The sequence below is a fragment of the Microtus oregoni genome, unplaced genomic scaffold (assembly GCF_018167655.1).
Source record: "Microtus oregoni isolate MIOR12 unplaced genomic scaffold, Mior012 000020F_ref0000438, whole genome shotgun sequence".
NCBI classification, from domain to species: Eukaryota; Metazoa; Chordata; class Mammalia; order Rodentia; family Cricetidae; genus Microtus; species Microtus oregoni.
The window spans coordinates 17,188,664-17,205,920 of record NW_024543079.1 but is presented as its reverse complement, the minus strand read 5'-3'; the positions used below and the strand labels follow the sequence as shown (position 1 = coordinate 17,205,920).

Below are 17,257 nucleotides of genomic sequence, written 5' to 3'. Positions count from 1 at the left end.
CTTTAGAAGTGATTAAACTGCCATATGACAGAGCATCACTTAGCCTAACAAGAAGAAGCAAGCTGGGTTTGGTAAGGCATATTTTGGGAGGTTGAGGCAGCAGTATTAAGAGTTGAGGCGTAAACCAGGTGGTGGTGGCACACGCCTTTAATCCCAGCACTTAAGAGGCAGAGGCAGGGGAATCCCTCTGAGTTTGAGGCCAGCCTAGTCTACTTAGTGAGTTCCAGGACAGGCTCCAAAGCTACACAGAGAAACCCTGTTTCAAAAAACAACAACAAAGAGTTGAGGCCTAGCTTAGTCTACATAGATGTTGTCTCAACAAGCAAAGGAAATGAAAGAAAAACCAACGAAGAGGAGCTGAGAATTTGGGGAGATGGCTGAGTTGGTGATGCACTTCCTGTAACAAGCACCTGGTTGTCTCAGTTGGTAGAGAGACTAGCCAGTTGTTGAGGTTCAGGTTCAATGGGAGAACCTTTCACAAAAAATAAGGTGATGGTGGAGGAAGACACCCAGCTTCCATATACATAAGAACACACACACACTCACACACACACACACACACACACACACACAACTATGCCACACACAGAAAAGAACATGAAGAAGAAATGAACTATTGGCCAGCACAGCTCCAACTCAGAGGGACCGTGGGCATCATGCTCACTGAGAAAGGTCTTAGAAGGTGGGCTGCTATGCACCCGATGAATGAGTGACTGTCAGGAACTGAAGAGCACTGGACGGTGTGGCTTTATTTTTTTTTTAAAGATTTGTTTATTATATATGTTGAAATTACCTGGTGCGAGTGAGAAGGAAGCACGAAACACGCAACAAACCCGCTTAGGAGTTTATTAGAGGAGATGCGTACACACCCGGGAATTGGAGTGTACAAAGAACTGAAGATGGCGCATCCAGCCTTTAAAGGCTGCCTAACGCATGCGCACAGGGGGATAATGAAGCTACGTCTTACGCAAATGACAGAGCTCACACAGGTGCGCAAGGACTTACAGAGCTGCATCATACGAAAGTGATACAACCATGCCGCATGTGAGTCATGCAGGGCCTTTTAAGGTCCCCGGGGCAGCTAGGTATTTTTGCCTGAAGGTTTGTCCGCACATACGTGGCCCTGGAACCTGGAAGTGCCAGCCATGCTGGTTGGCTAAAATCATAACATATATAGTGTTTTTAAAGTTATGTATACAGTATTCTATCTGTATGTGTCCCTGCAGGCCAGAAGAAGGCACCAGATCTCATTATAGACAGTTATGAGCCACCATGTGGGTGCTGGGAATTGAACGCAGGGCCTCTGGAAGAGCAGCCAGTGCTCTTAACCTCTGAGCCATCTTGCCAGCCCCTGGTTTTATTTATTTGCTGTTTTGAGGCATGGGGAGCCTTGAACACACAATGAGCTGCACCCCTGTGTGGTGTTTGGAGAGCCTCTGGGAGGGCTCCCACGAGCTCCACCCCCTGTGTGGTGTTTGGAGAGCCCCTGGGAGGGCTCCCACGAGCTCCACCCCCTGTGTGGTGTTTGGAGAGCCCCTGGGAGGGCTCCCACGAGCTCCACCCCCTGTGTGGTGTTTGGAGAGCCCCTGGGAGGGCTCCCACGAGCTCCACCCCCTGTGTGGTGTTTGGAGAGCCCCTGGGAGGGCTCCCTTTCCATGAGCTGGTGGTCATGTTGACTGTGGTGGTGAATGATGAAGCCACACGCTGAGCTGCTTGAGGTGGATGATGAGGTCGTGGGTAGACTGAGGGCTCTGGATCAGGTCCCTGATCTGGTGACTTGTGCTTTGCCATTGTCAAAGTCCTGGTCCTCCTGATTTGGGGTTGGTACATAAGATTTCTATGACGCTATTGGAAGCTTGAGGAGGCCTTTCTAAAGATAAAATTAGAAAAACAAAATACGTTGAAACACTTTGGTCAGAAAAAAAAACCAATATGGGATAAATGAAAAATCATGTTGTTTTCTTCTAGACTGTCTTATATTTTTCAAAAGTTTGTCTTAGGCTGGTGAGATGGCTTAGCTATAAAAGTGCCTGCCATGTAAACCCTATGACTAGAAACGGATTCCTGGAGCCCACAGTGGAAGGAGGGATGCCTTCTGACGTGCTGCTGTAGCATGCACACACTCATGCACACACCGCTCATCATCATCATCATCATCATCATCATCATCATCATCATCATCATCATCCCTACTCCAAACTCAGGAGACAGTAAAACTTCACCCTTACAAATGTTCATCTGGGGCTGGAGAGATGTCTCAGAGGTTAGGAACATTGACTATGCTTCCAGAGGTCCTGAGTTCAATTCCCAGCAACCACATGGTGGCTCACAACCATCTGTAGTGAGATTTGATGTCCTGTTCTGGTGTAAAGGCATGCGATGTGGGAGTGATTTCTTATTAATAAAAAAACTGCCTAGACCCATTTGATAGGCCAACCCTTAGGTAGGCGGAGAAAACAGAACAGAATGCTGGGAGAAAGAAGCTGAGTCAGGAGTCGCCATGATTCTCACTCCCGACACAGCCGCAGGTTAAGATCTTTTCTGGTAAGCGCACCTCGTGGTGCTACATAGATTATTAGAAATGGGTTAAGAGGCTGAAACTAATGGGCCAGGCAGTGTTTAAAAGAAGACAGTTTCCGTGTAATTATTTCGGGTAAAGCTAGCAGGGTGGCAGGAAGCAGCCCGCTGCCCCTATTTCAACAGGCATGCATGTAGATAAAACACTGGTATACATAAAATAAACAAATCTTTCAAAAAAAAAAACCAAATGTTCATCTGGGCAGTAAGAACTGACATGTCGAAGCTGGATTGATGCTGCTTCCTTTCCCGGGCTGCAGGAAATAACTGACTACAGAAACTAACAGCTCAGTGAAGGACATGATCATGTTTCAGAAGTTGACGGACACACCCCCACAGAGTCATCTGACCGTCTCCTGTGCATGAAACCTAGAGACGGGACATGGCAACCAGAGCCCTCATTAGGTCTGGACTTGGTTTTTGGATTAATTTGGGCAAACTTTTCTGAAGATGACAGTATCTTCCTTTATCACAACTCACGTGTGACCAGGCATGGTGGTTCTCATCTGCATTCCGAACTCTCTGGAGGGGAAGGCAAGAAGATCAGGCCAGCCTGGGCTGTGTAGCAAGACCTTGTCACAGACAGACAGGCAGACAGACACAGATGGTTCTGTTTCTTCTGAGATGATTTTGGCAGCCATTAATATTCATTGTGCACATCTAATTCATCTGAGGTAATAAAAAAGTTTTGTCTGTCTGCCTCACTTTGAGACAGGCTTGTCTGTCTGTCCTTTTGTCTGTCTGGCTCTGAGACAGGCGTAAAGAGGCACTACCCCCATCCAACTCCATATCAGGCCTTAAAGAAAAAAATTAAAAATTTATTTTAATTAAAAATTTATGTGTGGGCTGGAGAGATGGCTCAGTGATTAAGAGCACTGACTGTTCTTCCAGGGGTCCTAGGTTCAATCCCAGCACCTACATGGCAGTTCACATCCATCTGTAGCTCTAGTTCCGAGTGATCCAATGCTTTCTTCTGGCCTCAAAACGTACCAGACACATATGTGGTACACAGACATTCATGCAGGCAAAACACCGATACACATAATAAATTAAAAAAAATCCAAGCACATACACAAAATTATGCGTACAAATGTTTCCTGCATGTATGTATGTGCACCATGTGCATGTCTGGTGCTGAGGAAGCCAGAGAGGGCACTGGATCTCCTGGAACTGGAGTTGCAGATAGTTGGTAGCTATCGTGTATGTGCTGGGAATTGAACCTGGGTCCTATGCAAGAGCAACAAGTGCTCTTAGCCAATGAGCCATCTCTCTGGCCTCCAGGACCTTTTTTTTTAAAAGACTTAATTCCATATTTTTTTGGTTAATTTTTCCAATTTTTCCATTTACTCTTAGACTGATTCTATATCTTGGCTATTGTGAATAATGTATGTGGTTTTTATTTTTTAATTTAAAATTTTTCTTTTTTCTTTTTTTTTTTTTTGTGAAAGGGTTTCTCTGTATAGTTCTAGTCCTGACTATCCTGGAACTCACTCTGTAGACCAGGCTGGCTTCGAACTCACATGCCTCCACCCGCCTCCACCTCCCGAATACTGGGATTAAAGGTGTGCACTGTCACCACCTACCTGGTTTTTATCTTTATTGAGGCTACATTTCCCCATCTCTGCCAAGTAACCCTTCTTAAGTTGATTATTTTGTTCTTTGAAGATTTATTTTTAACTAATGTGTGTATATATGTATGCATGTATGTATGTGTGTGCATATTGTATGTCTGTTTGTATGTGCATACATGTATGGATGCATATGTATCTGTATGTGTTTGTGCGAATATGTATATGTGCGTACATGCCCATACATGAGTGCAAGCGGCGAAGGAGACAGGAAGAGGGCATGGTATTCCTTGGAGCTGGAGTCACAGGCAGTTGTGAGATGCCCAATGTGATTGCTGGGAGCGGAACTCTGGTCCTCTGGGAGGGCAGCAAGTGCTCATAATGGTTGAGTCATCTCTCCAGCTCCTCCTGTGTTCTTTTGATTTGAGCCAGGATACTTTTCTCAAATGTAGCAAAGTATTTCAAGTATATTTTATATATTTGCTTCAGGCCAAGAAATCATGCCTTCCATGAGACTTTGAGGAACTGGAGTTAAGGTTACAATCGCATGGCCATTGCAATCAGTGCTTCTGGCTGCTCCATATCTCTAGGCCTGTTCACTGGACAGGGATGAAAAAATGTTTGACAATAAAGTGTTGCTAGGTGTGGGATGGCACCTTAGTACTCCAGAGACTGAGGCAGGAGGATCAATGCGAGTTCAAGACCACTCTGGAATACATAGTGATTTCTATGAGACTGTCTTAAAGAGCCCCTCCCCAATGATGAGTTCAAACTGGGGTTAGAGAATTCTGACTTAACCATGTGCTGCTTTTCTCCGCCTGTGTCGTGTGCCTCACGGGAGCAGTTTGCAGTGCTGTCTCCAGGCTGTTCCACAAACAGGCTGCACCAGAGCTCGCTCCAAGCCCTTGGAAAGAGTTTTCATGTGTGTGGGCGCGGCTAGTGCCCCATATGACTTACCATCTTCATCTCGCCGTGTTTCGTTTCTGATTTTTTGGAAGTGGTTCTTATTATATAGCTTGTGCTGCTCTCAAACCCCCGGTCCTCCTACTCCAGCCTCTTGAGTGCTAGGATTAAAAATAAGCCTGACTACGCTAGGCTAATTAGGGTTCTCTAATCTTTAGGGGTTGCTTTTTAAATTTTGACATATATATGTATGTATATATATATGTATACATAATGTTCAGATTTATTTAAAATTGTTTCTATGTGTGTATGTCTGGGGAAGGTGTGAGCATGTATGTGTAGGTGTCTGAGGAGGTATCAGATCCTTTGGAGCCGGAGTTCCTGGCAGTTGTGAGCTGCCTGACATCCATGCTGGGGACCTGAACCTGGGTCTTCTGCAAGAGAAGTGTGCACTCTTAACCACTAAGCCATCTCTCTAGCCCCTGCTTTTTGAATTTTAGCATTTTTATATTAGGTACCAATATTGAAGTGGTTCCCAAATAGAACTTTCAAATTTGAGCAACACGGGAGTGGCCTCAAGGTCACACCCGTCCCCTATCTCCCTATGGACGTCCATTTGAAAATTTCCACTCTTTAAAGCAGGTGTGTCCCATGGCTTCTCCCTTCCATCGCTCGGTTCTCAATAACGGGAGATTCTGGGTTACTCAAGGTCACTGCAGATAGGAACAGGAGAAGCCAGAGGCAAGAAGATCACGCCTGAAGGATGAGGACATGCCACCGGGCAGAAGCAGTGGGCAGATGGGACAGAGCCACCGAGTCACTGCCTAAAGCACCTGTCATTGTTGAATTTCAGGTGTGATTAACCAGGATGAAGCAGGCACGTCCACGTTAGTGCGAGTCAATTTGGACAGAACAGTTAGCCGTGGCATCCACTGTCTGAGCACTCACAGAGTAGTTAGAAGCCTGGCCCTGCATATCTTTGCAGTGCTGGGATTAAATCCAGGCTTTGACATGCCAGGCAGGTGCTTTCCCTCTGAGCTGCACCCCAGCCCCGACATGAGAGGTATCCCCGGGAGCCCTTCACTTAGATGAGGGTTATCTCGGTTGGGCACATTCCAGGATAGCCTCTGCTGACTATTTGGCTTGACAAGTTTATGATATTTTCCCCATAGCCATGTCTGGGACTCTGTAGACTTAGTTACCAGTTGCACTTTGTCAAGGATGGCCACCAGGATGTCTGTGACTAGCTGGTTTGTGGTGCAGTCTTTTTTCTTTCCTCCCGGGTCATCTGGGTCGGGCACGGCAGCTGCCATTTTGAGGCAGAGCAGTTGTGACATGCAGGAAGTCTTCCCAAGTTTGGCTTGTTAAAATTCTGGGTGAGCAAGGAGGTTCACTAGGGTCCCGAGGCTCCTCCCCCCTCCCCAGAGATTCCATGTGTCATTATGTCAGAGGCAAATGGGTGTCCAGGGTGACACTTCTCTTTGATGTAGCTCCCTGTGAGTGGACCATGCTCCTGTAATGGCTCCAGCAAGCTCACTATTTCATCAAGCTGGACCGGATGGAACCTTCCCTTGGTCTGATGATGCCTTCCCTATCTGGAGCGAGGAGACATTTCTTTACTCAAGAGCCATGCAATACCCTGCTAAAGCAGAGAGAACCCTTTTCAGGACTGCTGACCTCCTTCCCCTTGCCTGACGTGAGAGACTCAGCAGGGAACAGCACTGAGTCTATGATCTATTTATTTAATAATTATATATATATATATATAACATGTGTGTAGATATAATACACACACATATGTATATATATATATATATATATATATATATATATATATATATATATGTATGTATAATGTCTGTGTGTGTACTGTGTGCAGATGCCCACAGAGGCCAGGGGAGGGCACTCATCCCCTGGAACCAGAGGACTCTTTGTTCTGAGCTGCCTGACACGGCTGCTGAGAGCCAAACTCAGGTCCTCTAGAAGGACAGAAAGTGCTCCTTGCCTCTGGACCATCTCTCCAGCCGTCGTCTCTACTCCTCCTGCTGCGCAGTCGAAGCTGCTCTTGGACTTGAGCAGTGCTCCTGCTCCCGTCTCCCTGGTGCTGGGGTTACGGGCATGCGCCGCTGTGCCTGCCTCTAATTTCACTTCTCCGACTCCTAAAACTTCCCCTTTAAATTCAGTTCATTTGTTATTAATGTGAGCTTAGGACTGTGTGTGAGTGTGCACAACAGTGTGTGAGGCCAGAAGACAGATGTGGGGAGCTGTTTCTCTCTACTGTGGGTGGAGGGGACTGACCTGAGGTGGTAAGCCTTGCGTGACCAGTGCCTTACCCTCTGAGCCGTCCTGCCAGATTCCATTTCTACATTTTTTTTGGGGAAGGGTCTTGGAAAAGAGGCAAATTGTGATACTAAGTTAAATAAAGCTAGATAGTGGTGGCGCACACCTTCAAACCCAGAACTTGGGAGACAGAAGCAGGCAGAGCTCTGTGAGTTCAAGGCCGGCCTGGTACAAAGAACAAGGTCTAGGACAGCCAATGCTACACAGAGAAACCCTGTCTTGAAAAAACAAACAAGACAAGACAACATGGGAAATGTGGGATGGTGCAATGGGTCCAGGCACTTGCTGCAAAGGCTGGAGACGGGGTTTCCAGAAGGAACCCCTTAAAGGCTGATGAGAACGGACTCCGCAGAGTGGTCCTCTTACCTTCCTTCATGCACCCTGGCAATGCACCTACATTCCCGCACCAGGCATACGCGTGCACAATAACAACAAAATTTTAAAAAGAGAAAGAGAGGCTGAATGGATTTGAAAAAAAAAAAAAGACCAAGTTTCAGCTGTGTTTCATCTTAGAGACTCGCTTCACCTGAACTTAAAGATTGAAAGGGAAGGGATGGGAAGAAATATACCTTTCCAACGGGAACTGAAAGGGAGCAGGGCTTGGTGTATACCAGACAACGTAGGAGGTTTGGGAGGATTCTGGGAGCAGAATTCCATCATGCAGAAAGAGCAGCAGAGCTGGGCAGGTCACGCCATGGAGATCCAGGAAGCAGAGATGGGAACAGGCCATAAAAGTTCATAGTGTGTGTGTGCGTGCGCGCGCGTGTGTGTGTGTGTGTGTGTGTGTGTGTGTGTACGTACCTCTCTCTTTGTTGTGTGCCTCTTTGGTTTGGGTGTGAGTGTAGTACTGGCTTCATAAAGTGGAGTTGGTAGCTTTCCTCCCCTTTCTGTCTCATAGGGTAGTGTGATGGTGTTGCTGTTAACTCTTTAAAGCTCCGGTCAGACTCATTTGGGCTCCCTTCAGGGCCCAGGATTTGTTTGCTTGACATGGTTTTTCTTACTATTTCCATTCAATTCCATGGTTTATTATCATCTCAGTTACACTATATCTTCTTAATTTAATTTTGGTAGATCACATGTCCAGAACTTTATGGATTTTAGGTTTTCCAATTTATTAGGTTATAGGTAGTTTGAATGTTATTGGCCCCCATAATCTCATAGGGAGTGGCACTAGTAGGAGGTGTGGCTTTGTTGGAAGAAGTGTGTCACAGAGGGGTCAGGCTTTGCGATTTCCTATGCTTAGGATACCACCAGTATCTCTGTTGACTTCCTGTTGCTTACAAAATATAGGACTTCCAGCTACTCCAGCACCATGTTTGCCTACAGGTTGCCATGCTCCCCATCATGATAATAATGGACTGAACCCCTGAAACTTTAAGTGAGCCACCCAAGTTAATTTTTTTATGAGTTGCTGTGTCTCTTCACAGCAATAGAATGGACCCCAATAAATTTGCTATCTCCCCAGCTGTCTGTATGCTTAAGTCACGCAGTAATTGTGTTGAGATCAGTTTGTGCCCTTCCATCCAGTAGTATTTATTTTTATGAGATTTAGTACACCATGGTTTGATATATGTATGCTGGGAACTGTAGTATCTTTAAAAGATTGTTTTATTTTTAATAATGTGTGTATGTATTTATTTTTATGAGATTTAGTACACCATGGTTTGATATATGTATGCTGGGAACTGTAGTATCTTTAAAAGATTGTTTTATTTTTAATAATGTGCGTATGTGTGTATCTGTGTTTGAGTATGTGCACCATGTGCATGCAGGTGCCCTTGGAAGCCAGGATTTGAAGCAGGTTGTGAGCCACTAGACATGGGTACTGGGAAGCAAACCCTGGTCCTCTGAAAGAGCAAGACAAGCTCTTAACCTCTGAGCCCTCTCTCCAGCCCCTAGAACTGCAACACCTTCCTGCTAGAATATTCCTTTTACCAATATGTAGTGATCTTCTTCATCTTTCCTAATTTGGGTTTAAAGTCTATTTTGTTAGCAATCAGAATTCTATGCCTTCTTGCTGTCTGTTTCTGTCAGTCTGGATAATCTTTTTCCTCTTTCTACCCTCAGGTCCTCAGATACCCCCTCCCCGCTTCTCTCTCTGGAGCAAGGCCAATGGAGATATAAACCTATCTATAGTGTTACCTAGAACTCAGGAGCTGTTTGTGAAATGGTGAAGCCATCTATCTTTGTCATCTTTTCTGTAGCACAGCTGTTTCTCCTCCAAGTGGCCTTGTGGTTCGGTATTTTACTAAAACAACAGAATGGAACGAGAACACCGTTCGTTTCTGTCTTCTGGTTTTTGTTTGTTTGTTTGTTTGTTTTTGGTGGAAAACATGGGTGACAGAGCCCCCACCTCTGATAGCAACCTCACTGGGGTGTGTATGTGCCAAACTTACCCAGTAGTCCGAGCAAGACACATGTGGATGTTTTCTATCAATGCTACTGCAATAAAGCTTTTCAAAGACTGGGACTGAGGGCCATGCTGCTGTCACGTCGACAAAGTAAGACCGTGCAGTCTGAGATTGCTGAATTCTGGTGTCTACTAAAATGCTGGCATCTCCACTAACGAATGGATAAATTGATGGTAATGTATGGATATGTGATTTGTTTTAGGCCGCACAACTGAGCAATGTCAGAGTCGTTTTCGTCCTGGTGCCATACTGATCTGGTATTGTTTCAGGCTGTTAAGCTAAGAAGTTCTTCAGATGAGCCCTACCAGCTTCTGTTTGTGTTCTGGCTGCATAGGGGCCCTTCCCCCAAGGTTCACGACCAGAGGAAACAGGGCTCAGGCTTTCCTTCCCATTGTCACAGGAAAAGGCCTTCAAATGAGAATCCCACAAGGAGGCCTGAGGCTCAGCACTTCCTGAGCTGGGACTTGCTCTCTCCCGGCATCTAAACTTAAAATCCCATGCCTCTCCAGCACTGTCCTCTGGGGGACCCCTGCAAGAATGATTCCATGACACGGACTGGAAGGGACCTAACAGTGTTTATTACCCGTCTGTGGGCAGAACAGTTACGTCATATTTTAATGCCTGTGGAGGTAGAGAGGAGCCTGACACCCTAGGACAAAGACCCACTTCCCTGCTCATCTGCTTCCCTGCTGCCATGGGGGTGCTGGCCATGTCTAAGGTGGTCCAGGTCGGGACTGAGGGGCAGCATTGGCAGAATCCCTGATTGGTTCCACATGCCTCTTGGTGGAAACAATACCGCCCAAGCCACGTCTGCCTGGCCTGGGGGTGACAGCCTTCATAGGGGAGCCTTTTGGAACAATGGCAGAGTTGATACTGAGTGAAGGGTTGACATCTCTGATTTGGGGGAGTGTGCCTAAGGCCTGCTTCCTTCGCAGCTCTTCTCTGGACTTCTTCTCGCTCTTCAGCATCTCCACGAGGTCCTTGTCAGAGATGTGGGGAATTTCGTGTCGCAGGTAGCTTTTAATCAATTTAGTCACTTTGGACCCAATACAGCATTTTTTGGATTTGCAGGTCTGAATCTCGATTTCCTCGGCGAGGCAGCTGTCTTTGCATTTCCCAAAGCCCATTATACATTTTTTCACGACCAAAAACTCTGTGTGGTAGAGAGAGAGAAACCACTGGGTCAAGGCTAATCATTGGAGACGATGTTCAGACTGCTGGCGGGAGAGTCTAGATCCAAAAGGCAGGAGTGGTTTCATGTGTGGGAAGGCAGAGCCAGACAAGACCAGGGTTCACTGGCTAGTCAGCCTAACCTGATTGGTGAGCCTATCTTAACAATCAGGTTGTAGTGGCGCATGCCTTTAATTCCAGCACTAGGGAGATAGGGACAGGTGGAACTCTGTGAGCTTGAGGCCAGCCTGGTCTGTATAGAGAGTTGCAGGCCAGCCAGGGCTACACAGAAAAACCCTGTCTCAAAACAACAAAAACAAGGTGAATGGTACCTGAAGAAAGACACCCGAGGTTGTCTCAGGGCCTACACACACACACACACACACACACACACACACACACACACACCAAGGCTGTAATGAGGAAGGAAAGATATGAAGTCCAAGTACTTGATTTCAGAATATTCCTCCTTCTCTCCCTCTCTTCTCCCTCTTCCTTCCTTCTTTCCTTTCTGTTTGGTGATGCTGGGCTTTGAACTCAGGGTTTTGGGGTCAGTCACTTTTCCTCTGAGCTACATCTCCAGCCACAAGACAGCATTTTTGATTTCCAATCCTGCATCATCCATACCAGCAGAGCCCCCCACCCCCTCTATAATCCTATAAAACACCAATGTCAGTAAAACCTGCCATGTAGCTGATCCAAGAAAGACTCATGATTATTATCCAACATTCGCTAGCGGTGTACATTAGTGAATTCAGTGTGCAATTTCAGCACATGCATTCCAAGTGTGCTGATCATAGCAAGCCTGTCTTTGTCCACGCTTGGGTAGTCAATAGTGCATTCAGGTTAACTATTTCTTTTTTTTTTCCTTTTTCCTTGAGACAGGGTTTCTCTGTGTAGCTTTGGTGCCTGACCTGGAACTAGCTCTTGTAGACCAGGCTGGCCTCGAACTCACAGAGATCTGCCTGCCTCTGCCTCCCGAGTGCTGGGATTAAAGGCGTGTGCCACCACCACCTGGCAGACTATTTCTTTTAACTTCACATGAGACAGCATGTAGTACTCTTCTCTCTGTGTGGTCACAGAGAAGAATAAAATGATAATTTGCAAGATAATAAGTGGAATGGGGGACTTACATTAATTGAGATAAACCAAGAAAGAATTTTGAAACAGGATTAACAGGATTTTCAGAAGTGTTGTCTTCTTCGAGGTCCATGGCCTTTTACCTCCCTGTCAGTCACTGGACCTACGGCTTCTGGGACATGGCACTTTGTCACTTCCAATACCTGGATACTTTGTCCTTCAGAGATCTTATTTGTTACTGTGGCCTCCACTTGTCTCTATCAAGGTCACTCACATATTATTTCTAGCTTAGTTCCCCCTGAGTTTAGTAATTTACCTTCATCTGTTGAATGTCCCATCCCAGAGTCTGAATGTTTTCCTTCAATTAAGAAATCTTTTCTGGGCTGGAGAGATGGCACAGAGGTTAAGAGCACAGACTGCTCTTCCTGAAGTCCTGAGTTCAATTCCCAGCAATCACATGGTGGCTCACAACCATCTGTAATGAGATCTGGTGCCCTCTTCTGGCCTCCAGGCATACATGCAGGCAGAATGTTGTATACACGATAAATAAATCTTTAAAAAAGAGAAATCTTTTCTTTCTCTATTACCCACCTTATCAATTTTATGTAAATTAGAAGTGATTTATTTAGCATCAGATGGTTCCCAAAGATTATAGTGCCCATGACAACCTGCATAAGATTGGGTCTGCTGAGGGAGAGAAAGGCGCACGAGGCCACGCTCCTCCATGAGACTCTTTAGGTAGTTAAGGATGGTTGGGGAAAGAGAGGGATTTTCTTCTACACTGTAGCCACTGGTAAGTTGCCCATGCTTGTGTAGATAGCCCATTGTCCATGCTTCTGAAAGCAAACCTAATAAAACTCACTGGGCCACACACACACACACACACAAAAGTCATGAAGTAGAAAAGGAACTATTTGGGAGCAGAGAGCAGAGAGGAGTATGGGTCAGCAGGAGTGGGAGGGGGTAAGAGAGAGTGGGAATGAATCTGATAAAATACATCCCATACATATGACGGACATCATGGGATCCAATTATTACACACAGTTAATGTATGTCAATAAAACATAATTTCAAAGCATATTTTCACATATGTTTTTGTTATTCTCATACATCTTCATGTTGTTCTTACAAGGACTGCAAAGCAGAAACATTTTAGAACTAGAAGCGGTCACATTGATTTTTCCAGTGTGCTCAAGTCACTTTTGAAGCTCAACGTGTTTAAGTGACTTTACCCAAGGGGACACGGACTTCCCTATGTTCCCAACATAAAATCAGTACAGACATCTTCAGCCCTTATTTTCCTTGATTCATTATGATTACTCCAAGTAACTTGATGGTTCCTGTTCCCAGAAACAAGCCTCCATCTTATCTTTTTCCTTCCTTTTCAAGAGCAACAGCCATGCCCTGTCCTGTCATGTGCTATACTGTACCCCCAGACACCCTTATGGTAGTTGGAGGGTTTCCAGGAAGACGGAGATGGAGAGAAATAAGGCTCTGCTGGAGGAGCTGGTATGGAGACGTAGACCTGCCTACCAAATTCTTAAGAGGTTTTTTTTTTTTTTTTGAACGCAGAGGCAAGGATTTTATCCTGTGCGCAGAGGTGCATCACCAATGTAACCTCTGCGTTAGGAGATGGCTTTGGCTGGAGCTGCGGAGGAAGCTCCGTGGGTCAGATGTGAGGTCTGATGCAGTCAGTAGTGCAGGCCTCTGCAAGCCCAGTCTTCCCATAGTGCAACAGGAGGTGGAGACAGGAGACTTCCCAGAAGCCCATGGGCCAGCTAACCTGGCGTACACCCGTGAGAAACAACGAAAGAGCCTGCCTCAGAGAAGGGAGGACTGACACCTGCTGTCCTCTGAGCTCTACACTCATGTCCCTGTGTGTTCTCTCTCTTACACACATCACACTGTATTATCTCTCTCCCTTTCTCTCTCCCTTTCTCTCTCTCTCTCTCTCTCTCTCTCTCTCTCTCTCTCTCTCTCACACACACACACACACACACACACACACAGATTTTAAAAATATACAAGGTGGTCAACTCAGAAATAGAGTTCGCCTGAAGGTGCTTTGGGCTGAGTTGTTTCAAGGAGACAGACACATACTCAGAGCAAGAACCCCATCGTATGTCAGACATGCGATACCCCACTCTCTTTGTAACTCCCGGGCATCTCCATCAGACACAGTCTAGAGGCTGGGTCAGCTTTCCAGCCATCTTTTTTGGGAATGTCATCTTTCAGCGTCTTTTTGGGGTCCTAGCAGCATGGGCAGCCCTGTCCCACTTGCTCACATCAACCCAGGGGTCCACATTACCTGATTTCACCTGATACTGTAGCATGAGGCTGGCTACGAGAGGAAAAAGGAACTTCATGGCTGGGTGGTAGGAAAGACGCCTTAGGTCTGGGTGGTTGTTCTTGAGCTCTGGCCTTTATCGGCCTCCTCATGGCCTTGGGCCAAGGGCAGTGAAGTGCAGCACAGCAGCCCTGCTGCTCAGGAGAGTCAGTTTTCTCTGATTCTGTTTGATAAGTTTGTCAGCAAATTTCTGTGTGTTGCTGCTCCTCTTTGTTGTCTTGCGGGGGACACAATACATCGAGGACAAGAAAGAAACGCTGCTCTTTATATTTCTTGTTCTTTTATTAGAAAGAGTTTGTTTTTATTTTTAAGCATATGTATATGTGTGTCTGTGGGCGGGTATGAGCATGCCGGTGCTGCGTCCTCAGAGGCCAGAGAGGACACTGGACCCTCTAGGGCTGGAGTTAAAAGTGGGTTGAGTCTCGGGTGTGAGGAACCGATTTCTGGTTCTCTGCAACACAGAATGAGCTCTTAACCACTGAGCTGTCTGTCCAGCCCCACACTTCCTGTTATTAGGACTGAAGCAGGGTAAGTGTGAGGTCCAGTCAAGGCAAGCAGGCTAGGGAGGAGATGGACCCACAGAATAGGTACTTCAGAGAGGGAGCTCTGCTTTTCCAAGGCTAGACCTGTGGACTGTTTAACTTTCTGCGTGCTGACTTGAGATGAGCATCAGGACTTCTCCTGAAGCTTGAGGCGGCCCCAGACATAAACGTGGAAGGACACAGCCACTCTCTGTGGGAATGACAGAAGTTAAGTATTAGGTGATTGGTGTGATAATATTATGTATTATCCCTTGTCTGAGCATGGTATAGACAGCAGTAAATGTGAATTATTGACTTTGTAGACTTGACTGTATCTTCCACATTTAAAAGGAGCCCGATATGACTATTGGCAAAGACCCAATTTCCCAACTCTCAATCTCATAACTCAGTTACTTCTGCTTCACAATATTTACCCCAAAGTTCATTTCTTCTACAAAAGGTACGTGATTAGGACTGGAGAGATGGCTCAGAGGTTAAAAATGAATACTGCTCTTCAAGAGGTGCTGGTTTCAGTTCCCAGCATCCATATGGCAGCTCACACTTGTCTGTAAGTTCAGCTCCAGGGCATCCAACACCTTCTTCTGGCTTCTGGAGCATCAAGAATACACGTGGTACACATATATAAATGGAAGCAAGACATCCATTGACATAAAATAAATAAATCTTAGAGAATAGTCATGGGATTATTTTTTCTGGCATTTATTTATTTATTTATTTATTTATTTTTAAAACATGGTTTCTCTGTGCAACCCCAGCTGTCCTGGAACTGGCTTTGTAGACCAGGCCAGCCTCGAACTCACAGAGATCCACCTGCCTCTGCTTCCCAAGTGCTAGGATTAAAGGTATGCGTCACTACTGCCCAGATTTTTTTTTCTGGAATTTATAAAACCCAGAAAAAGGAAGGTAGCTAGAAAGCCTGGTACAGTGGTCTCCATGTTACAGATGAGGGAATGGAAACAAAGAATATTCTTAGCTTTCCTTGGGGCCTGACAACTGTAGGATTAAACCCCAGCTCAGGCTCACCTGTGCTGTGTGTTCTTGACTGAGAGTTGCTCTCTGAGATGACCACTCTCTCCTTTCTTTCCGTTATCATGGTGATGCTCCTGACTCAATCTATGCCTGGAACAGATCCTCAGTTGTCCACGTGAGTGTTGTTCAGGGGCTGAAGGCAGCATGACTTCATGAGCTGAATGTTCAGTGCAAGCATGCCTGAAATCCCGGAGCTTGGTAGGCTTGTCCGTGGGCAATGCATCTCCCCGCTTCTTATATTTTAAAGAGAAAAGTGTGGCTGTAACAGGAGTCAAAGCTGATGCATTGCTTGTATGGCGAGTCTGACTAATATAGGCAAGGCAAACAGAATGAAGAGTGGCTAGCTGAGGACCAAGGGAAGGGGAAAGCCATTTTAGCCATGATGTCGATTCAAAGGGCACCTTGGGAAGTTTTGTTTTTCTTACTATGCAGATGATCAGCTTGGCCATCCATGGTATGGGAGCACTCTGACACGTTAAATCAACACAAGCCAGAAAATTGTCGACAACCAGGGTTATGCTTGAGCAACAAATAATTTACATTATTTTGTAGAACTGGTACTCAGCGCAGCCATGTCGTGATTAGCTTCTGCTATTAGTAGTTTTGCCAAGGTTACAGGCCGTTTTTGAAATCTCTTTGTAGTCCAGTAATCACTCCTGGGCCTGGTAATAAAAAAGCCATTGTGGTGGCAATGGTTAGAGGAACCAGCAGGTGCTCAGAATCATCACAGTTTTCAGGGGAACTCTCCTAATTCTGTCGATCAATTGCCAAGATTTACTGAGCAAAATGGTCTAGTACAGCCCGTCACACACAGCCTTTATAACCTGCAGGAAGGGCAGTGTAAGCATTATTCTCACATAAAAATGTCCATCCAAGGCGGTTGTTACCATGGGAAGTCATAATTAGAAATGGAGTTACAATGAGGAGGGATAGAAGTGCATTTGAAGCATAAACAATGTCATAAAAAAGCACCGTTGGCTGGAATGTCAGGGGAAGTCCTATGAATATGGGTGTGGGTGCCCTCTATCATATAAGTGTATGACTTAAATGAGTAGCTCATAAACCATATACATTTCTTTTTTTAAAAGATTTATTTATTTATTATGTATACAACATTCTGCCTTCACGTATGCACGCACGCCAGAGGAAGGCACAAGATCTCATGACAGATGGTTGTGAGCCACCATGTGGTTGCTGGGAATTGAACTCAGGACCTCTGGAAGAGCAGCCAGTGCTCTTAACCTCTGAGCCATCTCTCCAGCCCCTACTTCTTTTTTAAGAGCCCAAAAA

The 17,257-nt window shown here is 45.7% G+C and overlaps 1 protein-coding gene across 1 annotated transcript; it reads right to left on the bottom strand.

The window, feature by feature from the left end:
• Positions 1 to 10,512: 10,512 nt before the first annotated feature.
• Defb129 (defensin beta 129) lies at positions 10,513 to 14,415 on the bottom strand. The gene is made up of 2 exons (XM_041670870.1): positions 14,358 to 14,415; positions 10,513 to 10,952 (listed from the first exon to the last, which is right to left on the bottom strand). The coding sequence occupies exons 1-2, from the start codon at positions 14,413 to 14,415 to the stop codon at positions 10,513 to 10,515; spliced, it is 498 nt and encodes a 165-aa protein (XP_041526804.1).
• Between the last annotated feature and the right edge of the window lie 2,842 nt (positions 14,416 to 17,257).